Source organism: Lissotriton vulgaris, chromosome 3_1, assembly GCF_964263255.1.
Source record: "Lissotriton vulgaris chromosome 3_1, aLisVul1.2, whole genome shotgun sequence".
NCBI lineage: Eukaryota > Metazoa > Chordata > Amphibia > Caudata > Salamandridae > Lissotriton > Lissotriton vulgaris.
Window position 1 is genome coordinate 556,537,209 of NC_141689.1, and position 25,240 is coordinate 556,562,448.

At 50.4% G+C, this 25,240-nt stretch overlaps 1 protein-coding gene across 2 annotated transcripts in view; it reads left to right on the forward strand.

The window, feature by feature from the left end:
• The first annotated feature begins 290 nt into the window (after window positions 1-290).
• Window positions 291-25,240, forward strand: part of RASGRF2 (Ras protein specific guanine nucleotide releasing factor 2) — a 1,825,430-nt gene continuing 1,800,480 nt past the window's right edge. For both annotated transcript variants that reach the window (XM_086960835.1, XM_086960836.1), the window contains exon 1: window positions 291-1,469. In XM_086960835.1, coding sequence (XP_086816961.1) covers window positions 1,200-1,469 — 270 coding nt within the window. In that variant the 5' untranslated portion in view covers window positions 291-1,199. The remainder of the gene's footprint in view (window positions 1,470-25,240) is intronic.

Genomic DNA, 25,240 nt, shown 5'->3' on the forward strand with positions numbered 1-25,240 from the left:
AGTGCACGGACCCACCTACAAAAGAGAAGGGGGGAACAGGGGCTCGTGCGTGCAAGAGGTTGTCCACAGCTGCATGAGAAAAGGGAAAGTCACTCGCGCAGGAGGAACCCGTGCCCGGAGCCGCACCTGTAAAGGGGAAGGGGCTAACTAACACCTCCGGTGTCCACACCTACAGGAGGAAGCAGGGGTTATACCTGTAGGAGAAACGAGGGATTTCTTATCCGCGGAAGTGAGGACGGAAAAGTAACATCCGCTGGAGAACATGTGAGTGGCGCCTCGTCACATCTCGTGGAGCGCAGAGAGACCACCTCAGGGAGAGTAGAGCGGGCACTCTGCGGGCGTGGAAAGTGACCGCGAGAGTGACTGAACAGTGACCAGGGGGAAGAGAGCTCTATGCGAGGGAGTACTGGTGAATAAGAAGCGCCCTCTGCTATAGCGCCTAGAGCCAAAGGGTAGCAGAAAAAGACTGTGCCGCAGGAGTGCCACGAGGCAAAAAGTCACCCCAGCAGGTGGTCGCACCTACTGCGCAGGATTGTCGAGAGGCACACCGTCACCCAAGCACAAGGGCCCTCCGCAGGAAAGCTTAAAGGAGAGATCAGGGATTCCGCGAGGTGCCCTCCACAGTAGCGCACAAAGTCACCCGAGGAGAGGGAGTAATGCACGGAGACAGTCACCCGTGAAGGCGAAGGCAACCCCGGCGGCAGTGCACATAAGACAGAAGGAACCCCAGACAGAGTGCACTGAACTAGAGACACCTGGGGGTAGGGAGACACGGAGGCCGAGAGCAGCCACTGGAGCCTCCACAGTAGCGCACAGATGCAGTCAGCTCTGCGGGTGAAGGCAATCCCTGCAGAAGTGCATTGAGGCAGTCAACCCACGGGGGGAGGTACCCCCGCACGACTGTACCGAGGGATAGACGCCTCAGTGAGAGGCACCCGCCGCGGGAGTGCGCAGGAGCAGGAAGAGGCACCCGCTGCAGAGCGCACAGAAGCTGTTACCTCGGCGAGGAAGACACCCTGGGCAGGAGTGCACAGAGGCCGATTCACCCTCTAGGCACTTTTCGCTGGAGGGCGCGAGAAGGCAGCCCACTCCTAGACGTGCATTCATCCCAGCAGCGAAGGAGAGCGGACCCTGAGCCGTCGCCCCCCTGCAGCGGCGCCATGGCCGGGCGCGGAGACTGAGCGCCCCGCGGAGCCGCCATGCAGAAGAGCGTGCGCTACAACGAGGGCCACCTGCTGCACCTGTCGCTGCTCGCGCGCCGCGAGGGCTCCAAGCGCGGCCCGCTGGCCCGGCGCACGGCCGAGGGGGGCCGCTGGCACGACAAGTGGTTCTCCCTCTTCCAGAACGTGCTCTTCTACTTCGAGAGCGAGCAGAGCGGCCGCCCGGCCGGCCTCTACCTGCTGGAGGGCGCCAGCTGCGAGAGGGTCCCGGCGCCGACCCCCGGGCCCGCGGGGGCGGGGGACAAGCAGGTAAGGGGCGGAGGGAGGGCTGAGTGCACGCCCACTTTCCCTCAAGCCTCCTGTGTTTACATTCCAGCTCATGCTGCCCGGCGCACAGGTCATGGAAAGTTCACTTCTCTATCCTCAGGTCACCGAGTCCTTTCATATTCCTGTCAGTCACATTAGTCTCCCATCTCATTCTTACGGTGCTGGCGCACTCACTGCTCCTGGTGGAGGACGAGGCCCACACTTCTACCACTCACCCTCACTCGGCAGCAGTCCACTTTCAACCCAGCGTGGGCCACTCGCCTGACTCTTCACCCTCACACTCTTTTCACTCATAGGCAACTGACACCCTGCTCCGTCACATTTCACTGGTCTCCAGGCAGCTCTCCCGCCACCCATTAGCACACAGCTCACTCCTCACCCTGTTCTCACTCAAATTAGCTTACCCCTATAACTCTCACGCTCAGACTCGCTCACAGGTAGCTCACTCAACCCACTTACAGCCCACTCACACACCAGTATCGTGGGAACCCAGCACTCTTACATTACGCGCACTCACAAGACACCCCACTCATCCTCACACCTTTTATACTCAAAGTTGGACTCGAACTCACCCTCACACAGTCCTTACCCAGCTCACCCTTTCCCTGATTTCCATCGCATACATCCCAGCCACCCCTCGCGCCCACCGTCCTCACTCAGAGGCAGCCCCCCTCCTCCCGCCCTCACTCACTCACTCACTCTTATCTCTCTCACGTCACTCAACAGGTAACCGCTTACACTTTACGCTCATGGGCAGTTCATCACGCTCACATTGTCGCCACTCACTGTCAGCTCACCCAACTCACCAGTCGACTCACTAATACGACTTACCTATCCTCACTCACAGGCAACCTATCCTCACTGACAAGTAGCCCTTCGCACTCAATCATATTATACTCACTCGTGTGCGGCCAACCTCTCTCGCCATATCTCCTCCGAAATCCAGCCCACATTTCTGACACTAACCCTGCGCACAAGAGTCCTTCTGCACTAGGAACCTCCGCTCCCAAAGGCAATCCCAAAGCACGCTTCTGGACGTTTCTGCCTGTCTTCTTCAAACCTGTCAACTTTTTGTTCTGCTGTCTTGCGGAGAGAGGTGATTTTGTGGAAACGCCAGTGAATGATTCATAGTCACAATTCTTGAATGTGGGTCACTTTTGTGTGAACTTCTATTTACAAAAATAATAATAAAATCGGGGTTCTCTTTCAGGGTAACCCATGGGATGATGCATTGTAATTGTCTTTAAGTTTAGAGATTCGGACTCCATGGTACCAATTTCCTCGCGGTCCTTTATGCCGGAGGAGGAGCTATACATAACATGCACATTTGGTTTGTTTTTTCGCCTCAGCCTGTCAAATGTGTCAAATGGTGAGTATCCATATGCCCTGCCCACGGTTCACGCCCCCTCTCGCGAACGCTGCTCACTTCTCCTACCTCTAGGGGTCCGTATATACCCTTTGCGGTGATGCGCCGCGAGCCCTGCCACTGCTGTCTTAAAGCAAGGCGCTTTACCCAATTCCGCATAAGCCTTCCACGCGACCTTACAGCGCCATTTATCGCTGGAATCTTTCACTCGTTCCCACTTCCCTAAAGCGTGTCGCTGTTTCCAGTTTAACTGAGTTTATGTGTGCTCACTGGTTCACCAGACAACCGATCTATAGCGTGCAGAAGGCGCACAGCATCGACCGATGTGCTGAAAGCTCTGCGTGTGAGCGCACGCATCAAAGCGGTGCTTTATTAAAGCGGTGCTGCATCAGTGTTTGTCGCGAGGCGGGCCCCTCCCGCACCCCCACCGTATCCGAACAGCGCTGCGTGTTCATTCACGACGGGAATAGCTGCCTGCGCAGGGCACTGGCCTTGGACTCGCTGTGACATTCCGTGTGTGTGGTCTGGCTGAGGTGGTGAACTTACCACAGAACTACTGCCCCACCCACCGGGGGTGCAGTGCTCGTGGGAATGCTGAAGAGTGGCGCCCGGGGCAGTATGCGGACACCAGGCTGACCCCGTGTGACCCCGTGCACCGAGGGTTCAGCCACACGCCGCCGGTTCACAGGCAGCACAGACAGCAGCAGCCACAGCCCACGCTAGCTGGGGCCCTTCAAAAGTGCCACTCAATGAAAGCCCCTCGGCTTCCGGCTGGAGAGGGCGTGGTTGAAGACGCGGTCTGATGCAGGCACGGAGAGAAGAGGCTGCGGCGGAGCAAGGGTGGCGAAGGCCAAGATATATCTAGATAGAGTTTGCCCCCAGGCCCCGTTTTTTTCAATAAACAGCAATTCATTGGGGATAAGTGAGTTCTTCAGCCCCGGCTTGGGTGCCTACACCTGTTGCACTACTGTTAACTACGCCTCTGAGGCGAGGAAAGGAGCTTGCACTTCAGAGAAAGAGAGGCATGAAAGGACCTGGGCGAGGAAGTTCCGTACTCCTCCCCAGCTGATGCGATTTACACCCTTCCATGGTGCACATGCACACAGATGCACAGGCGGTCTTCAGAACATGTATGCACTGCCGCTTCCTTGCACGCACCGAGGCAGGGCTGCTCGCGCCTCCTCCTGTGCACCAATATGCTCCAAACGCAACCAAGGGCCCTGGCGAAGATATTGGCAGCACCAAAGGAGCGCGGATCAGCCTTCTGACGTCTGGCAGGAAGGAATACTAATTATTTATATAATATGCATTCAAACGCAGAAGGACTAGGATTATGGCATTTATGGAGCGAGCACTGCATACCTCCGTGCGGGGCCTCGAAGCACTTCATTGACAGTGGCATGCTTTGCTGCGGAGGAGTGCGCCGTTGATAGGGTGTCGTGTTTGCTATGATCCTCTGTGGGAAGTGTTTGGAGTCGTGTCTCGTGTGTGAGGGACCAGAGAGGTGATCTCACCTTGTCTCGGAGGCAGCGCCTAGCAGTGTGATGGAGGCAGAGGTGTTAGTGATGGGAGGGCACGTTCTAACTATAGTCTAAACTAAGATATATAGACAGCATGACCGTACCCAGGGGCAGAGGGGAGCGGTGTGCGCCACACCACTGCTGGTGGTGGGAGGGGAGTAGCCAGAGAAGGGCAGGATGGAGACATCCAAGGCAGAGATGCTGAGAAATAGGTAAATGATGTGAACTGGGCTAGCGTGGGAACCGATGAGACGAGCAGCAGCCCTGTATCTTTATGAAAGGCCTGGGCACTGCCCTCTGCTGTACAAATACACCTCACGGGAGAAGAAAGCAGTGGAAACGTGAGCAGAAACGACTCCATCTTTCACAACCCAGATTTTACCTACTCTTAAGCCAAACAGGCCAGCATTGCTAAGTAGAGATTCACGCTCCAAACCCAGCCTCTGCTTCCACAGGTGGACGAGCTGTGGTTAGATTGTGGTACAGAACTTAGCCGGACTGGACCCTGCCCGTGCACGGGTGGGAGTCAAGGCGATTGGTGGGTTTCTCCCCTGACAGTAAAAGAATGATCCAGGCGCACCCTGTTAACCCTCCATGCACGTTTTTAGATCCGAGAGTCCCTTGTTCTCTCTAGGTTGACAGGAGGAGTCAGATTCCGGCCCTTGTCGAACATCCCTCGCTGCAGTACCCGCGTCCACCGCTAGTAAGCACTGACCCAAGAGGCAGTGTAGTGCGAGGGGTTCGGCCAGGACAGCAGCACGAGCAGCCCATCCCACCCCCCTGGAGGGCTGGAGCTCGGCAAAGGCACGTGTTCTCTCAGTGTGTGGCCCAGACTGGACCCGAGAGCGGGGACCAGGCAGGACGGAGCAGCAAGTCCTCGTTTTACTCACGCAGATACATAACCCTCGCATGTGCCTATTCCGTGGAGACCCCAGCATACATACCTACCGGTCTCCGCATCCTGCAGTTGCCAATGGTGGGAAATAATGTCAGCCAACAATACTGGTATTAGTGGTGGTCGTTGTTGGCCGCAGTTTATTAATAACCAAAGACATATTAATAACACAAACTGGTTTTAAGCAATCTTCCATTTTGCGAACAGTAATCATCAATCATACATGTCATATTTACAAATTATGAGACCCTCTTGTGATAACAGGTGTCAGTCTTTTGTGCCCTCCTTAGTTCGAAAATGGGACTTGTACACAAACCAGTTTGTTGCCAGTCTATTGGTACTCCAGTGGTTGGTTGCCCACGCCTTCTGCGTGTTGCGGAGGGGAGCTTACCTGTCGGGAGTTAGGTCCCCAGCTCGCTACCATTTGCGCCCTGCCGTCCGGCTTGGTCTGGGCCGCGAGTGCCGTCTCCTCCTGTTAGTCCCCTCCTTTATGCCGCCACGTCACCCTGCCGTGCGGCATTCAAAAGTGAGTGGCCATCCTCTTACACACCGCGACGCCGGTGTGTTTTCTTAGCCAACCAGTGTAGGATTTCCGCTAACGCCCCTTCCCTTATCCAGCACTGCGACTTTGCTGTTCCTTAGGTGTGGGTGGGTGGGCTTCAGTCGTTGTTGTTGTCGCGCCGTTCTCCCAGCTCCTCGAAGGCGTTGTGCTTCTGCTGGGAGGGCGGCGTCGCTTAAATCCTCTTGGGCCCTCCATGAAGGCCTCAGGTGAGTCTCCCTGATTGGGGGGTTCAAATAACGCCAGGTTGACCATTGGGCGCCCTCTGGGGGCGCCCGGGTCAAGAGGTCACTTCCGGTCGGGTGGCTGGTGCGCACCCCGCTTCCGCTGGTTCCTGGGCGCATCAATGCGCCCAGAACCAGTTTACCCCACTGGTGGCACCACGAGGATTATGGCGCCGGCATTCAAGCCTCCCCCCCTACGGGAGGGTGCGGCGGCCTCTGCAATAACCCTCGCATGTGCCTATTCCGTGGAGACCCCAGCATACATACCTACCGGTCTCCGCATCCTGCAGTTGCCAATGGTGGGAAATAATGTCAGCCAACAATACTGGTATTAGTGGTGGTCGTTGTTGGCCGCAGTTTATTAATAACCAAAGACATATTAATAACACAAACTGGTTTTAAGCAATCTTCCATTTTGCGAACAGTAATCATCAATCATACATGTCATATTTACAAATTATGAGACCCTCTTGTGATAACAGGTGTCAGTCTTTTGTGCCCTCCTTAGTTCGAAAATGGGACTTGTACACAAACCAGTTTGTTGCCAGTCTATTGGTACTCCAGTGGTTGGTTGCCCACGCCTTCTGCGTGTTGCGGAGGGGAGCTTACCTGTCGGGAGTTAGGTCCCCAGCTCGCTACCATTTGCGCCCTGCCGTCCGGCCGGGTCTGGGCCGCGAGTGCCGCCTCCTGTTACTCCCCTCCCTTATGCCGCCACGTCACCCTGCCGTGCGGCATTCAAAAGTGAGTGGCCATCCTCTTACACACCGCCCGCCGGTGTGTTTTCTTAGCCAACCAGTGTAGGATTTCCGCCACGCCGCAGGGAGGCTCACGTCTTACTGCGGCTCCCCCCCTGCACCTGGTTCGTGGCTCCCACCTTTTTATTTACCTTTTTTTTTTTTTTTTTTTTTAATTGCAACCTGCGAGTGTCATTGTACCCCACAAGTTATCCCAGAACACCTTCATCCCCTTTTCGGAGAGGTGCACCCCATCTTGCCCATAAAGTTCCGGGCGGCCCGGGTGGATGAGGCCGTGCCGGATTGATTCCAGGCCATTGGCGTAGCAAAACTTGTGCATCGCGATATTTAATTTCCTCCTTGCGTTATCGACGGCCTTGCTGGAATCGGCCCCTCTCCACTGTTTCCTGCTGATCATTTTGGACCAGACTACCGTAGTTGGTCCCAGCCACGCTGCTGCTTTGGTGAGATCCTTTTGAATGGCCTGCCCGACTGCTTTTCGCCCTAGCCGGGTCAGGTCGTTGCCCCCAAGGTGGATGATCAGGACGTCGGGCAGCCAGGCCGAATCTGCCATGAGGCCATCCAGCGTCGGCAGTAGCTGCTCCCATCTCATACCTGGCTGCCCTATCCAGCGAATGTACGTTGATTTGGGCCTGCTTGTGCTGTGCCCCGCTTGCCGCCACCAAGCCTCCATTCGGGACACGAATGAATGTCCCACCACCCAGACCAGCCGCGGGCGTTCCCCTGTCGAGAGAAAGCATTCTGTTAAGGTGGCCTTCTGCGCACCAGGTGTGGTTAAAGGTGGGGCTATCACCCTGCCGTGCGGCATCCCAAAGTGACTACCTCCCCTTCCCCCCCTTGGGTTTTCTTTTTTTTTATTTTTTTTTTTTTATACAAGGTGAGGGCGTATGTAAGACTTGTACGCCCTGGAGCGCCATCTGCCCACCGCCTGGATCCTGTCCTCGGGCATGCCATGCTGCGCTGCCGAGGTCGCTGCGCCGATCCTGAATGAGTGAGAGGCGAACGATGCTGCGCGATACCCGGCTTTACCAAGACCTTGGCGCATTATGGCCGTAAACTGGAACTTACTCACGTTCCTTCCATCCTTATGTATAAAGAGAGGGCCCTCGCCAGCCGGGCGAGCCCCCATGTACTTAAATAGCCAGCATACCGCGCAGAGCCCAGCCTCCGGGATGCAATGGAGACGTATCGTCGTCCCCCTTCCTGCCCTGTCTGTCTTGGACTGTCTCAGTGTTAAATCCACAGCCTTCACCATTGGTTTGATGTCCCTCGCCTGCAGGCATTGCTGCGCTGGGCCCGATTTGTTGGGGGCTACCAATTCGCTGATTCGGAATGCTCCGAAGAATGCCGTGGTGAACGCCGCCCTGAATAATAGCAGCTCGTATTTATCTGATATTATGCCCGCGAGGGCTCCTAGGAGCTGCCCCACTTTGGCGAAATCGATGGGACGCCTGTCGTCCTTCCTTTTTCCCTCAACCCTTCTCCAACCTTTTAAGGCTGTCTTTAGATAGGCCGAGGTAGTGGGGTCCTCGCCTGTATTAAGCCTGGCAAAGTGGCGATGGCGGCCAAGTGAGCCTGGGCCCACGATCTCGTTTTCTTCGAGTTGAATGCCCATTGTACGAATTTCTCGACTGCTGTGCGAGTTTCTGCCCTGTCTTCCACCGATTTTATGCCCCCAACTCTCATTACCGTGTTTGCGTAGGTCCTGTATCTTCTGTTTGCCTCTGCGGTAAGTGAGTGCCCTATTAGCCAGGACAAGTCTACTCCCCCAGGTCCCACAGGCACAGTGGAAAGGGGGTCATCTCCCTGTCCGCCCCGAGTACCAGTTCTCTGAACCGCTTCATTTGGGACCGGGAAAGTGCATCTGCTGCCGTGTTCTCTGACCCTGGCACGTGGCGTGCCTTCAGCTCCAGATTCCCCTCCAGCTGTAATTTAATTAACCGCCGCATTAACCTCAACATGTCAGGGCATCTCGCTGCGCCTCTGTTAATGGCCTGCACTACTCCCATGTTATCTGACCAAAGCGTGAGTTTCAGGTTTCTTATCTTTTCCTTCCAGATGGTCAGTGCCACAATTATCGGGAACAGCTTGAGAAACGTGATGTTCCTAGTGAGCCCCTGCGCATGCCACTTGTCCGGCCACTGGCTGGCGCACCAACTGTTTCCCAGGAGCGCGCCGAAACCAAGGCTTCCGGCCGCGTCCGTGTACAGGGCTATCTGTTCGGCCGTCACCCAACCCTCTCTCCAAATCCGCACCCCATTGAAATCCTGTAGGAACTCGTCCCACACCTGCAGGTCCTGTTTCACGCCTGCACTCAGCCGGATGTGGTGGTGTTTGTGGGTGACGCCGGCCGTTAGCCCTGTTAGGCGCCTAGAAAATACCCTGGCGGGAGGGATTACCCGAGCCGCGAAGTTAAGTCTACCTATTACTCCTTGGATATCCCTCAGGGTGGCTTTCTTCCGACCCTGTAGCTTCGACACTTCTTCGCGAAATTCCTTTACCTTGTCTGGAGGCAGCCTGGCCGTTCCCGCTATAGAATCCAATTCTATGCCCAGGAACGTGAGCCTCGTGGTCGGGCCTGTCGTTTTCTCCTTTGCGAGGGGGACCCCTAGAGCCCTGGCTAATTCCTCGAAGGCTGCCAGTGTACTAGCGCACACCGAGGATCCTGCCGGGCCTGTGAACAGGAAATCGTCTAGGTAGTGCAGTTTTCCACCATCCTGGTGCCTATCGTGAAGCGCCCATTCTAAGAAAGTGGCGAACTGCTCAAAATAGGCGCATGATATCGCGCAGCCCATAGGCATGGCCTTGTCAATAAACACATCCTCCCCCCATTGGAAACCCAGTAGGTGGAAACTGGACGGGTGGACCGGCAATAGGCGGAACGCTGATTCAATATCCGCTTTCGCCATGAGGGATCCTATGCCTGACGCCTTCACCAGCTCAATTGCGTCGTCGACTGACGCGTAGCTCACTGAGCAAGCTTCGGGGTCAATACCGTCGTTCACGGAGGAACCTTCCGGAAATGATAGGTGGTGTATCAGCCTGAATTGCCCTTTTTCTTTCTTGGGAACCACGCCCAGCGGGGAGATGACTATGCATCCGTGTAATTCCTTTGGGAGAGGGCCCTCGACTCTACCCAGGTTCAATTCTTTCTCTATCTTAGCGCTAACAACCTCAGGGTGTTGCATAGCTGACTTCAAGTTGCTTGCCCCTGCTAAGGGGAGAGGGCCCTGGAATGGGATAACAAAGCCATCTTCAAAGCCATCCACCAGTAACCTGGCATCTGCTCTGTTCGGATATTTGTTCGCCAATCTGCGCAGCTGTTGCGTACTAATGGGGGATCTGGCCAGCTGGCAATTACGAATGTCCGCCAGGTCCCCTCCTCTCCCTGCGTTGGGGCTAACGCTTCTTGCTCTTCTCCTTCTTTTCCTCTTTTGACTCGCGCTTGGAACCTTTGCATGCAGCAGTAGCGTGCCTGCCCCCGCAGCTAGCGCATGCGTGTTGGAACTTACAAGAAGAGCCCCATGAGCAATCCCCTGCCTCGTATCTCCAACAGATCGCCTTAGTTGCGGTTGGGGAGTAAGATCTCCCGGTAGACCGCCTCTGATATGTACTATTCTTCGCTTTTTGGTACGAGCTCCGAAAGGGCTGGTCGCTTTTGCCCGCCCAGGCCCTAACCTCTTTGGCTGTAAGCATCTTGTGGATAAACCCCGAGACATCTTCCTCATTCCACTCCATTTCGGGGTGCCTCTGCATTTTCAATCTAAACCCTTTATCGTACTCCAACCAAGCATCCCCAGGGAACTGCCTCTGTGCTAGGTGGATGTTGGCCTTGTACAGCCACAAATCAGCAGCGCAATGGGGGAACCTTTCCACTATAATGCATGCCATGATTCTAAATGCGTCTAACCAGTTGTCGAAGGTGCGCTCCTTTCTGGCCCCGCGCCTTTCTCTCCTGTCCTCGTCCTTCCTGTCGCACGTGGTTAGATCGAGCCCCTCTAGCTGTATTTCCAGTAGCGAAAATATGTCTATGAATTCCTTGCGCCATATCCTCTCTTTAACCGCCAGGGGGATTAGGCATGCTAAGCCGGTGGCTTTCGTAGTCAGGGACGCCGGACCCGGGGATGGCCTGATGTAAGGGTCGCTGACTAGCCCGCCCGGAGGTGGGCTTCCCGACACGGGGCCGTAACCCCACCCGGGTAGCGGGGAAATTTGTTCACCTTGGGCGGACAAGCCTACCTGCTCTTGCACTCTTGTCTGCCGGGCCCACCCCGGGTCGACCATATGCCAAGTTAGACCTGCCGCTTCTTCTGCACGCTGCTCCCTAGGCCCTGCTAATACTTGCCCTGTGCCATTAAGTAACCCCGGCGCCAGCGATTTCAAGCATTCTTTCACGATCTTGCTAATATGCTCACCCTTTTTCTTTTTGCCGGTTGTCTCACCCTGGTCGCCGCCCTCCGGTCTCGACGGTAGAGGTTTCTGACGTACTTTCCTCGGAGGGTTCCTCTTGGATGTTCTTTTCATCGGCGTGCTTCTGGGCTTCTTAGGTGCGGAAGGCCCCGGTTCCTCGTCTGCCTGGTCCACCGGTCTGTTCTCCTTCCCTTTACCCAAGTGAGGGTGGAGCCAGTCGTCCCCGTGGATGGCCGATAATTCACAGATCTTCTTCAGTACCTCTGCCCTCTTGTCCAGCTGGCCTTCCGACATGTCGTGAGTCTCTGCGCACTTTTGCGTGGCTTCTTGGTTTTTGAGTCTGCGTCAGGCCGTCGGCTGGGGCACAGCCAAATGCGTGTGCTCACCCCGGGCTCTGAGCCTGCTGCCGCTTTACCTGATGCGATCTGGCGCCTTCGAACCTTCGCGCTAATTCTTTTGCTTCGGGGGAGCTGGCACGGCGCGCCGCACTCCCCGAGGTGTCCTCGGCGACGGTGACCTGGATCTTCGACAGGGCCTCGTCTTCTTCGGCTACGTCCTCCGCCGCGTCGTCTCCTTCCCTTCAGTCGTTGTTGCTGTCGCGCCGTTCTCCCAGCTCCTCGAAGGCGTTGTGCTTCTGCTGGGAGGGCGGCGTCGCTTAAATCCTCTTGGGCCCTCCATGAAGGCCTCAGGTGAGTCCCCCTGATTGGGGGGTTCAAATAACGCCAGGTTGACCATTGGGCGCCCTCTGGGGGCGCCCGGCTCAAGAGGTCACTTCCGGTCGGGTGGCTGGTGCGCACCCCGCTGGTTCCTGGGCGCATCAAAGCGCCCAGAACCAGTTTACCCCACTGGTGGCACCACGAGGATTATGGCGCCGGCCTTCAAGCCTCCCCCCCCCTACGGGAGGGTGCGGCGGCCTCTGCAAGAGTTATTGTTGCACAAGATGGCAGTTCAGATGGCGACCAGGCCGTGGTATCTGCGTTTGGTGGTTTTATTTACATCGATTAACAATACGCTGCCTTTTTTTCTAAGCAAACTGCTGTACTACCACCACACATATGTGCTAGATTTCGATTGCAGACGATAACGAGCCTGCCTTCACACCCACCAAAGATCCTTCCTGCTACAAATTTGCACTATATTCTGCGTCAGTAGCATGCGTATGTTCGTCTTACCATTCTCAAAGAATCTCCATCTCCAGGATTGTTCTACCAGAAGCACAATGCAAAATGTACCAGGATCGCATGATCTCGAAATGCACTTCCACGGAGATCATACCGATCCCTACAATGTTTCTGTTTAGTAATCTGAACAAACCATGCTCACATTAAAGAAGCCCTCCCTGGATGCACCTGCAGAGGGTACACTATCTATCACTTCCTGTCACTGCAGCAAACCTCCCATGACATGGCTTCATGTGATGTCACGGTTGTCAACGGTGACATGCCGTCACGTCCGGTGATGCCACATCTCCGGCGCTGCCATTTTGGTGCGTAGGCGTCCATGCCAGGAGTGGGTCCAGGTGAAAAGTGACGGCTCTGACACACGCTCGGACAGGCAGGGAGACACACCTGCCGGAAGCTGGAGACACACCATTTCTGAGTCTAACAATACATCGTCTCGCTCTGATGGGCACCAGCCCTCTTGTGGCTCACACTCCTAAATTCTGGAGCCGAAGGGTGATCCCCAGAGGCCCTCCACTACCAACGTCTTGCAGCTTCTAACTTTGCGGGGGGCACTGCAGCGAACTGCAAGCCGGGGGCAAGTGCTGTGGCTTTTGCGAGGGCAAAGCGAAGCGGCTCATCGGCGGCATGGGGTGCTTGAATACAGATACATGCGAGCACATGGAGGCTGGCACACGGGCAGAAGCTGCTTAAAGATCTGCATGGGATGCACGCCAGCAATCTGCTGCCGGGGATTACCGAAGTACAGAGAGAGGAGCTGGAGCTCCATGACCCTGGGCCTGGGCCGGCTTACCAGGCTGGCTCCAGTGACCCCAGCACTGCTGATTTAAATATATATATATATATATATATATATATATATATATATATATATATATATATATATATATATATATATATATATTATATATATATATATATATATATATATATATATATATATATATATATATATATATATATATATATATATATATATATTAGTTCATCAACAAAAAGCTCTTGTGCTTTAGAAGGTCACACACGATATCCCAGCAATCCGGCTTGTTTGCCTTTTACATCCTGCATGCCCATTCTCCAAACATTTGCCGCCCCTTCCTCAGGGGACAAACACAAGAGCACACAGGAAGCTCACCTTTGATTTCCATCTTTTATTTCATTGGAATCACCGCCCTAAGTGGGCGTGGCAAGTTGATTGTTCACCATCGAGCATGATGGTAAACGTAGTCCCAGGGTGAGTTTAAGAAATCCTTCAGTAGGCTGCATGCTCCGGTGTTCAAAAATGTCAGTCCGAATAAATACATTTAGTAGGAAGGGAGAAAAAGGGCAGCCAGGGTGTTGATTAATTTCGGGATATCGTACCAGCAGGATCAAGAACAGTTCTTAAGCCAAGACATCTCTGCTTCACAGTGTTGTACCTGTGAACAGAGCGATGCTCCTCCCCACGGCCAAGGGCAGCCGTGTATACAATAGTACAATAGTTCATCAACAAAAACAAAAACACGATACATATATCCCACACACACATGTATATATATATATATATATATATATATATATATATATATATATATATATATATATATATATATATATATATATATATATATATATATATATATATATATATATATATATATATATATATATATCCAACACACATGCACGCACGCGAGGCGGGTGTTTAAACACTTGTTACAGAATATCTGAATAGAGGAAAGTTGAAACATATATCTCGGGTTAACTGGAGAGGCCTTAAAGGGTCTCTGGATTGAGTGTGAGGCCACAATAAGTTCTGTTTTGTCGTGTCCACGCCAAGAGACCCTTGGCGCAGTGTGATGGTAATAAATGTTCAGTCGGATATTGGCATTTGTATTGCATACATTCTCCCCTTAGTATGGCCTAGCAGCATCGTTGGCAGTGCAGTGACTTTCCTTGTGGTATCCTGGTTTCAATCACAGACCAGACTGCTGTTTCAGCTTGTGGTGATGTGTTTTGTTCATGCTCTCATTGAGCTATGAGGTATGACAGGTGTTTAAGAGCCAAGGATTAGATGCTTTGCCAAATGCTTACACATCTTGTAGGTAGAAAGACATATCAGTTGACCAGTGGGTGCTGACATGTGTGCCTGTAGTAATCCTAGGGGGGTGCTGTTGCATACTGTAATTGCCTAATTGCCAAGTGTACATCACATTTGCTGTGGGGTATCATGGGTCATGGGGTGCTGTTGTAAGTAAATAGATGGTATATCTTTGTTGGATATTTCTGAGGCGTTCTGTCAAATGTATTCTTTTTGAAGTTTGTGTGTGTTATTTCTTATTACCTTTTGGTCGTATCAGTCACGTCATAGCCAGCTCTAAGCATACCTGAGCTATGCTGGGGTTATGTAGTTAGTTCTGCTGGTATGTTCTGTTGGGTCTGGAGTGCCTTGTGGCATATTGAAGACAGTACAACATTTTACATTGTCCATCTGCCTTTCTAGGAGCTGCACCATTCCTGTCATAGCACGTAGTATGTTTTAATCACTGCATGTTGACACTGAGCGGAGTACACACACTTGTGTTGTAAAATGTTTTGAAATGTATTTTAAAATGCTGAAGATCTCCTCTTTACTTTAAATCTTCACATCAAACAGCAGCCACTGTGTAGAGTCAGTCTATAGGCATTCTTAGTATTTCAGGTCCACCAACTGGAAGCTGTGGCACTGAACAACACAAGTTCTGTTTTAAAATATATAAAAGTACATACATCAATATGAATGAAATTATGTAAATAAAGAAATGTGTCAATATTAACCACGTCCCAGATTTCATGATTTTTTATGTGAAGAGGAAGAGGACTAGGGTAGGATCCATAAAGGCACTGCTGTCAAGTAAATATTCATAAAAATCTATCCTACTTAGTAGCCATGATACAATTACTCTTTAAGAACAAAACACCCATTTTAATGCTTAGGTGAATAATTTGTAGGGGAAATGCTAAATGTGTAATTAGGATAGCGGTGTATTCATAGGCCGCATGCCCCCTTCTTCGGTATTAATCTGGTTGGTGGGTACAGCTCTATCCGCAGTCGTCAAGCTCTGTTTCAAAGGGCACAGCTCGCCCCTGCAGGCCTGCTATTTACAGAATGACACTAGGGTGACCAACCGTCCGTAAATTTCACGGACAGTCCGTAATTTCGACCGTCTGTCCGTTGTCCGTGAAGGATCCTTTAACGGACGCCATTTGTCCGTAATTTTAACCGGGCACAGCTTCCACCCACCTCCCGTCTTAACTCCGAGGCTTTTTCAAAAGCTCAGATACCCAGCAGCATTGGAGAGGCACAGCGGGATGGCCTCACACCTCCAGCCCTTGATGAGCTGTTAAGAGGTGCTCGAAGGTGACAGAGGGAGGGGCTTTGGCTTCAGGAGCAGGGCCATCTATTCAGATGCAAACAGCCCTGAATGCGTCTCTGCAATTTAGAGGGGCCGCTGTCACACACATTCCCTTTCTTCCAGGGCCCCAAACATCCTAGAACCGGCCCTGGTTGCAGCACTGGTTCTCTTCACAGAGCGGGTCTTCAAACATGCAGCCTATAATGGAATAAAGTAAAGAAATGGCACAATCGCACCCACACTGATTAACAAAGTATAGAGAACAATCAGTTAAATCAGTTCTCTTGGAGTATCTCCTTTACGTACTGTACATCACAGTGGGGGCTGGCAAAACTAACATTTTGGACAGGGAGCCTGTCTTCTCGTTGTCTTGTCCAGGAGGGGGTGAGGAGCCCTACCCCACCCAGGAAGAGACCAAGATGATACTAGAATACTGCATGCCTACCCATGTGCCCGCTCTGGTGGATCCTGCTCCCCCTCCTGTGATCGCTCCTGCCCCCCCCCCCCAGTGATGGCTCCTGTGCCCCCCAGTGATGGCTCCTGTGCCCCCCATTCGATGGCTCCTATCCCCCCCCCCCGCCTGTGATGGCTCCTGTCCCCCCTGTGGTGGCTCTTGTCCCCCTCCTTTGGTGGATCCTGTCTCTGCCGTGGGTGACTTCTGTCTCACTCCTGGTAAGGCTCCTGCAGCGAGGGTGAATTTCTTGATGGGCCTCTTCTCAGAAAGGCTCAGCTCAAAATTAATATGAAAAGGTGGGCGAGTGAGTAAGTGAAGGGATGGGTGGATAGCTGGAAGAATTAGTGAAAGGGTGAGTGGATGAATGAAAGATTGAATTGAAAGATAATGAGAGAGGATGGATGGATTGATGGAGTGGAAGGATAGAAGAGAGAAAAGGTAAATAGCTGGATGTATGGGTGGAAGGGTAGCTGGATGGGTAAAAGGGTGGATGGATGAGTAAAAGCGTGGATGATGAGTGAGTTGATGGATGAGTGAAATGATAGATGATTGATGAACTGATAAGTGCAAGGGTGAATGGATGGACAGATGAGCGAAAGGGTGGATGCAAGGACGGATGAGTGAGTGAAAGGGAGGGTAGATGGACAAAAGGATGAATAGATGAGTGAAAGGATAAATGGATGAGAGAAAGGATGGATGCGTGATAGGGTTAATGGATGGATTCATGAGTAGATGGGTGGGTGGATGGATGGAAGGAAGGATTGCTAAGTGAAAGGGTCGATGGAAAGGGAGGATGGATGGATGACTGAAAGGATGGATGGTTGGAAGGATGAGTGACTGGGTGGATGGATAGTAAGTGAAAGGATGGCTGGATGGGTGAAAGGGTAAATGGCTGGATGGATGAGTGAATGGATGGATGGGTGGGTAGAAGAGAGGATGGATGAGTGTACAGATGGATAGGGTGAAAGGGTGGATGGATGGATGATGGATGAGTGAAAGGATGAATGAAGGGATGGATGAGTGAAATGATAGATGGACGGATACATGATGAATAGGTTTGCAAATGGTTGAATATGTTTGGATATGGCTGGGCTTACTTATAAACTATTGCGTGACCTCTGATGTGTCTTTAAAACTTATCCAATTGTCCTGAAGTTTTGTCCTGAATTTTGACCTACTGTCCTGAATTTGTGTCCTGAATTTTGACCCTTTGTCCTGAATTTTTATAGTCACCGTCCTGAATTTGCACCCATAACAGTTGGTCACCCTAAATGACACTGCGATAAGACATGGCAGAAAATACCACAAAAGGCAGCCCACTTTCCAGGGAAATATTTCATATAATCTAGTAGATTATCGGATTTACCTCCCTTTCACTACATCTGGAGTTTGAAGTTCACATCACTTCTGCGGCCTTCCAAGAACTGATGAAATAATATAAAATGACCAGGACATACGTAAAGGATGAAACGTGCGGCGATTGTGAACTTTAAACCCAGTTAAAATCCGGCACATGTTCAGCCAGGGCCCTTTCGTATCTGCCATCTGCTCGTCAGAGATAGGACTGGGTGTCCGCGTCAGAGCAGCGCGTGCCGGTCACTGTCACTGGGAGGGGGGTCTGGTGACAGGGGTGGGTGGGGGCTCTGCGGAGAGGGCCGTCGGCGGTGGGCCTTTGTGCTCTCGTGAAAGCCACCAAGATTATTCGTTCTTTATCCACTCTCTAAAACGCTCTTCCTCCCACTTAGCAAAATTAAATGCAGCATTAAATCTCGTGTCCCCACAGATTAACAGAATCCAATTATTTGAGTTTTTAGCACTGACGGCGCTCTGCATTTGTACAGTTCAATGAGCTTCTTTTCAGAGATTTTGAATGCGGCGCTTCGCAGAACCTGACCCCAGCCGAAGTCATTGACATCACAAAAGTAGAATGGGTATGAAAGACAGGCTTCCATCAAACATGGCCGCTAATGGCGGGGGTGTGGGGCCAACCGCCACACCATCCAAACCCTCCACTCCACGTCGTCTCCCTCTGTGCAAGCACATCCATTTATGTATCTGTTTCATTATTCGAAGCGTTTTGGAGGCAATCTCAGCAGACATCATGCGTGCTATGCATCCAGGGTGCACAGTGATTGGTCCAGACCCCCATCTGCAGACCGCGCTATTGCATTTCCTAGTGAAAGGTGGTGACCTCAGACCAACACACCTAACAAAAGAAGAACATATACATATCTGCTGTGTTAGCACCGAGGGAGCTCTCCAGTATTCCAAGTTTTAATAGACAAGGAGGGAATTACATGACTGCCAGGGTCAGTGGGAGGACCCACTGAAACCCCGTAGTATGGGCTTACTCTTTAGCTTTAAATAACACGTATTTGTAACTAATCATGGTGCTGAGGAGCTAACCTGCATTGCCACTCAACTCAATGATACTCTTTTTACCTAGCTTGGAAGGATGAAATGCTTATTCCACCTGCTGGGGTTTGCATCTTTATGTACAAGGTCAAACACAGATCCCTAAAATGGGTGCCCCAGTCCACGTTTATGGTCTTCCGTGTGCTGTTGGTACTGGGGGAGCAGTTCCTTTTGTAGGTCAAGGGACTGACCTGTCAGATGCTACATGGTGATCAGGTCTGGCTTTAAGTTTCTGGTACCAGTCCGTGCCTGCAGTGTGACTATCACCCTCTGTGCAGTATGTAGACCACCAAGCCCTGACTTTAGCACATGGCAGTGTTTGTCAGGATCCTTATGTGTGCTTCTTTGTAGACTGGACAGGGCAAAGTAGTCCTTAAAACTGTCTTCCAGTCTTCGCTATTGTTTCATCCTCTTTTCTCATTTGAGCGAGTACTCACAGTAGAGCCTTGAAATAATATGCTCTGTCTGTCCATTTCTTTAATATTCAGAGTTTTATACTAAGTCTCTCTGCCAGTCTGCTGGTGGGAGAATTTCTTTGGAATTCTGCCTTTCCTCCCTTGCTTCAGGGATGCCTGCTGGTACAGCTCGGGGTTGTCTCTCCTTCATCTTTTCCGGGGTACAGAGGATGTTCTCACTAGTTCTGGTTCTACAGTTCTACTTACTATCTGTATCTAACTGAGGATGCAGAGGTTCATGGACAGGCATGAGGGTTCAGGTTTGATTCAATGATCTTTGGATTCACACAGGAATGAAGTGATTTCCCACACGGAGCTCCATTTTCTGAGTCCAGGTTTTCCTCTGGACTTAGAGAGTTCCTTCCCAGATGTCCAGGTCTCCAGCACAGGCGGGTGGAGGAGGTCTTGGTCCACCTCAGGGTACAGACGGCTTTTAACATGGCAAGACTGGGATGAGCCAGCCAGGAATGGGGATTTAAGGACAGAGAAATATTTTATGTTGGACTGTATTTATCATTCTGGCCCAGATTTTCTAAGGTTCGGGTAACAAAGTGCTGCTTAAGAACGAAGTGCTGCTTAAGAACGTGCACTTCTGTGTTGCATAAACGATATTAAAAAGATCTGAAGTGTCGCACATGCAAAAAAGCATGTTTAATGTGCTTCTCAGTATTACTCTATGTAGCAAAGCCAAGGTAGCAGTCTCTAGCATATGATTTCAACTCCAGGTACACTCTACAGTACTAATTCCAATGCCATGAAAACTGCACATGTGTAAGCGGCGTAACACGCATGATTTTGCAGAAATCACACTTTATCAATCGGAAAATCACACAGTATTCTGTGTGCCCTTTGCTTGCACTTGTTTTCTTTTGGTTTAAGGATTTGATGCAAAGCCAGGTCCTGCTAGCTTAGTAGGTCTGCCTTTGTAAGATCCTAGAGAGTTTGCGCCGTTCCACCCCTAAAGTGTCCCCTCTGTATACATTATTGAGGGGGCAATTTACTCTAAGCGATGTAAAATCATTTTAGCGCTCCACATGCATAACGTTTCACTGATAAATCTTTTTTGTATTAGAAAATTGATAAACACACTTGTTTGCCCTTCTATGTATTATGAAGCGCCACTTAGCGTTGCACAGTTGCGGATTAAAGGATACTAAATATGGGTGCCTGTCTTGTGGGCGAGGCTGAGCCGCCCTGAACAGAACATATCAGCACTTTTTGGAAAGCGCATGTGCTCCTTCAAAGCTGTCGGGCTGTGGCGAGTAAGGCTTGGGTTCGGTGTAGCCTTTGTAGGCAGAACTCATGACAGGTTACTAGCACAAAACGCCAGTGAGGAAGGCAGAAGTTCATTTCAGACTGGCAATGTGTTTGAAGCAGGGTTTCCTTCCACCTCAGCAGTCAGTACCCAGCCACAGCCAGCTGATGTTTCAACAAGACACACACGACCTTTTTCGTGAACCATGTCGGGTGATGTTCAGTGGAAAACCTTACATCAGCCATTTACTATGCATAAATATTAGGAATATTGCTGGATGGCAGGCACGTTAATAGCCTCTTTGGCTTATAAGAGTATCTCTCAACAGCATTTCATATTTCAACACTGAAGCAAAGTTTATGAAATAAAAAAATGAAATACTTGTGTTTAGATTATTCACAAGCACACGCGGGCTCAAATGAATTACAGACAGTACCTCAGTGAAGAGGCAAGTTACTGCCCTAATCTTACTGCACAACCTGTGTGACTGTTTTGCTGTTTTACTTGTTTCTTTCGCGTACAATTGACGCTTTGGTTTTCAGAGTTAAAGACATTGGGGCAGATTTATGATAACTGGCGCATCCCCAGGGATGCGCCAGTTAATGTGCGCCACAGTGCGCCACAGCTCCGCCACCCATGGTGCGCCGCATTTATAATGCGGCGCACCATGTTGCAAAAACGGCACAGATGCGTGACGCATCTGTGCCGGAAAGGTGGCGCATTGCTGGAGTTGCGTGGCAAGCGCGACGCAGCTCCAGCAATGCTCAGGGGTGCCCCATCTACACAATGCTGCGTCAAGACCTACGCCTGCTTCAAGCAGGTGCAGGGTTTTGACGCAGCATTGGCCTGAAAGTGACTGAGTGAAATCTCATAGATTTCACTCAGCCACTTTCAGGAGGCGTTCCTGCGCAGGAACGCCCCCCCCTGCGCAGGAACGCCTCCTTATGGCGCAGGGCTTCACAACGTGACGCATCTCCTAGATGCGTAACCGTTGTAAGTAGGGTGCATTGTTTGCGCCGCCGTTGCGTCAAATAAAGTGACACAATTGCATCGCAAAGAGGCGCAAGAGCCTCATAAATCTGCCCCAAAGTTCTGTGAGAACACTAAGGAGTGTTATCTAAAGGCTAAAAAATAGGACAGTTTTTCTACAATTAGTAGGAATTTTGTTGTAAAAAGTCTTAGAACTAATGGAACAATCCTTTTGGCCTACATCAGTCTACTAACGCCAAAATGTGTCATTTATGTTCTTGCAAGCATGCGGGCGGACACCACCACTCGCAATTTCATGGGGTTTTCGGAGACAAGTTTTTAGGTTTTGTTTTCTACTGTCGCCATGCAAAATAACTTTGCATTTTTCAATATTCACACATTTCCAAGTGTACTCATGGGGATTTTTGTGAAAACAGGATACCTCATAGCTCTCAGGGGTCCATGTGCTATGCTTATTTTGTTTCCCAGGTGCTATTTTTGTGCAGTACCTGTCAGGAGACCCCGAGATATTTATTTCAATGGATGGTCTAATCGGCTCCAGTGCAAAAGTGTAATTTGAGAACATTTGAAGAATCCCTGCTCAGTTTATATTGATGAGGTAGGATTCTCTGTTTAAATCCTTGTGAATGTCTGTGAATGCAGGAATGGGGGCCTGCAAGGGACAGATGATCTCTATTTCTGCATCCTACGTTAGCATTTGCAAAATGGCAATATTTCACACTTGTCATGTTCTCGACAGGGCCTGCAAAATAAAAAAACAAGCATTTGCAATGCAATAGGTCTTGCATTTGTGAAAGTTAGAGCTATTGGCGTTCTAAAGGACAATGTCTTTGACCCATGTGTTTTTTGGTTTGTAGTGGAGTGGACGCATAAAAAATAGGAAACATTAAAGCAGGCGCCATGCTGAAAGATGTAGCGTGGTGCCCATGTAGATAAAGTTATGTGCGCTGCAACCCGTGAAGAAGGCGCATGATGAAATAATCAGCACACGTTACTATAAACAGGCACCCCAAGGTGCTCCTGAGCAAAAAACAGAAGTGATGTATCAGGTGCTCCAACCAATTAGGAGCCGGCAAAGAAGACTGTTGCAAGAGTGAACCAATAGCAAGCAGCAGGGGGGAATACACTCTGTATTGTAATTACAGTAGGTCTTCCAGATAGCGCATGCGTGCTGCCTAGGCTCGACCTAAAGATCATATATAATCAGGGCCACTGGAATTATGCAGAAAGGGAGAATCAAATTATGCAGCAGGTTTTACTAAATTATGCAATATGAAAATACAAATTATGCAGCACATTTTTTGTGATGGTATCAGTTCATTATTTTGTCATTCTTACGGTAATACTGTTTAGGCAAAGGGTTCACCTTATTAGTTCTAGTTTGACACCCAAATATAGCAATTTGCAACTGAAAGGTGAACAGTTAACTTTTGCAAAGTGTCTTTCGCTGCACAGAAACATGTCACCGCAGTTTTAGTAATGCTTGGTCCGTTTGAGCTAGAAACAATCTTTCTTGTTAGAATCTACAAATTATGCAGCAGATGATGGATTCAGTGGCAAATGCAGCAAACTGATTATGTGAAAAACGCCCCAGCCACAAAGTCCCATAATTCCGGTGGCCCTGCACATACTATATTTACAATGACACAGAAGTGACTGAGCTGTAGTGAGAGCATTGTTAGATGTTTATCCATGAGACCTAGGTTCTAACCTTAGTTTCAGTCCTTTGCAAATAATGTGAGATGCTGGGTATAACTTATGCTCCCTGTACCTTAAATTGTAAATATTTGTGATGTAGATGATATTGAAATACGACTGTGCAGTAGGCTGCCTTGTGCTGCCCTGATTACTGACTCCCATCTGCCTGTTTCATCAGTCCTTGACCTTCACCTCTCCATGACCTGGATGTCCTACTGCAGTATAAATGTTCTCTTCTTAGTGCTCTGTTGCATTGTGGCCCGATATAAGCACCACAAAAGATGAATGGATGGATTGAGTTTTTTTATTATCTTTATTTTTGTTATGCCTGCACTAGACATCTCTGTTAAGCAGTTAAAAGCAGTAGTGCCCGAGGAAGCCTTTCATCATTCTCAGATCACTACGATGAGTGCCACTGGAAGTGGGCATCAATACCACCCATCATTCAAGCACTTGAACCCCATTCAGTTTGTGCTGTGCAGTTGTCCAGTATCAGAGAGTGCAATGCTGATTATTACCAGGGTGCAGTGCCTGGGCAGAGAGCAACTCTCAGCACAGGCAGCGCCAACATACGCAGCAGAAGGTGCTGAGGAAGTCGTATGTCTTCGACTGACCTCTGAAAGTCGTCCTCGTTTTCTTTGCATTTACACGAAGGTGCTGTTTTCTACAAGTAGTGACTGGCTGTGAACAGCCCTCTGTGTTTATTCAGCATCAATTCTGTGCATGTTTTGGGAGGCAGGCTGTGGGCTGGAGGTATGGGACTGCTTGCTTGTTGCTGGCAGAAATGCAAGCTGTTGGTGTGAAATTGTTAAGTTGGCTGAGTGGGTTGGGGGTGTGAGGTAGAGATCTGTGCGTACAGTTCAGGGCGCAGTTGTCAATCCTGGTGGATTGTTGTCCATGGTAGATTGTCGAAGAAGTAGTTTTGACTTGATTGGGACCAGGTACGCAACGCCCATTGGGCTCAAAGGGCTTCAGTCCCCCTCTGTGTGTGTGTCAGCCTGGGCTGAGACAGCTTCCTGGGCTGGCGACCGTCTTATTGCAACCACACCCAAGTACTTCACAAGTCTTTAAAAGATCATTTACTTGTTAACGAGGCTTTGTTGGTTTTTCACCACTTCTTAGAGCCCCTGCATCTCCACTCTGCCTATTTATGGAAGAATTAGCTCCATCCCCCCAAAATTTGTATGAGCCCCCTCAAAATGTGTCTCTAGCTGCGCCTCTGGGTGGGACTACATTTCCAAGGCAGTCCGGATTGTTGATCAAAGGGTTAATTTAAAGGACAGCTCTTCATATAAACATTTACACAAACATAGTGCACCATGCAACACAAACATAAGACATGTGTTACAGAGAACACACCACCTGTAGCGCACAGGGTGAACAGATTCCCTTCTCGGCACACTGCAGAAACACTTATTATAACACCCTGTTTCTGTTTAGGGTGCTTGACCAGTCCCTGTGGTATTTAAGCCCTGTACTAATTACACAAAAAGGGTCATATTCACAAAAGAACCTGTTGGGACTCGAATATTTGATTTTCAATGCATGCACGCCAAACTGTGAAACAGGCACTCCACCGACTGAGCTATTTTGTGCGCGCAGCATCAATGCCACCATGCATGGTGTGTGCAGTGTCACAGCAAGCACTCCTGGACATAGATTGAGATAAATGCATGTCTCCATATATCATTGACCCCACAGCAACCCAGTTGACACCTCTGGTCTGCGAGAAAAGGGGTGTAAGCATATGTTCCTCCCTTCCAAAGCAATCTATTTTAGCCAATAGGGTGATTCCTTTTTTTTTTTTTGAAATTTGTTTTATTGTTGCATCAAAGTATACAGGTACAGTGTAAATGATCTGCTGACGTGGCCTCAACATTCAGCCACGAACAGCCAAGCGTGCAACTTTTTCTTGTTTTTATACAACTGGTGCAAATATACATTTCCTCGAATAATCAGTGTAGATCGTACAAATATGTCCGCAGGCCGGAAGACAGTAAATCTGCATTGCCAATAGGGCGATGGATAATAGCAGGCATGTAGGATCCCGCCTCGAGAGCATAGGATCGAGGTCTGTACTGTCCATATAGTGGTGGCACCAGAGAACGGGGGGGACAAAACTGTGGGAGAGAAGCGTGTGGGCGCAAGCAGGGTCTAAGCAGGGGGATACTGGTGACGGGCGTCAGGGGGGGGGCCACGGAG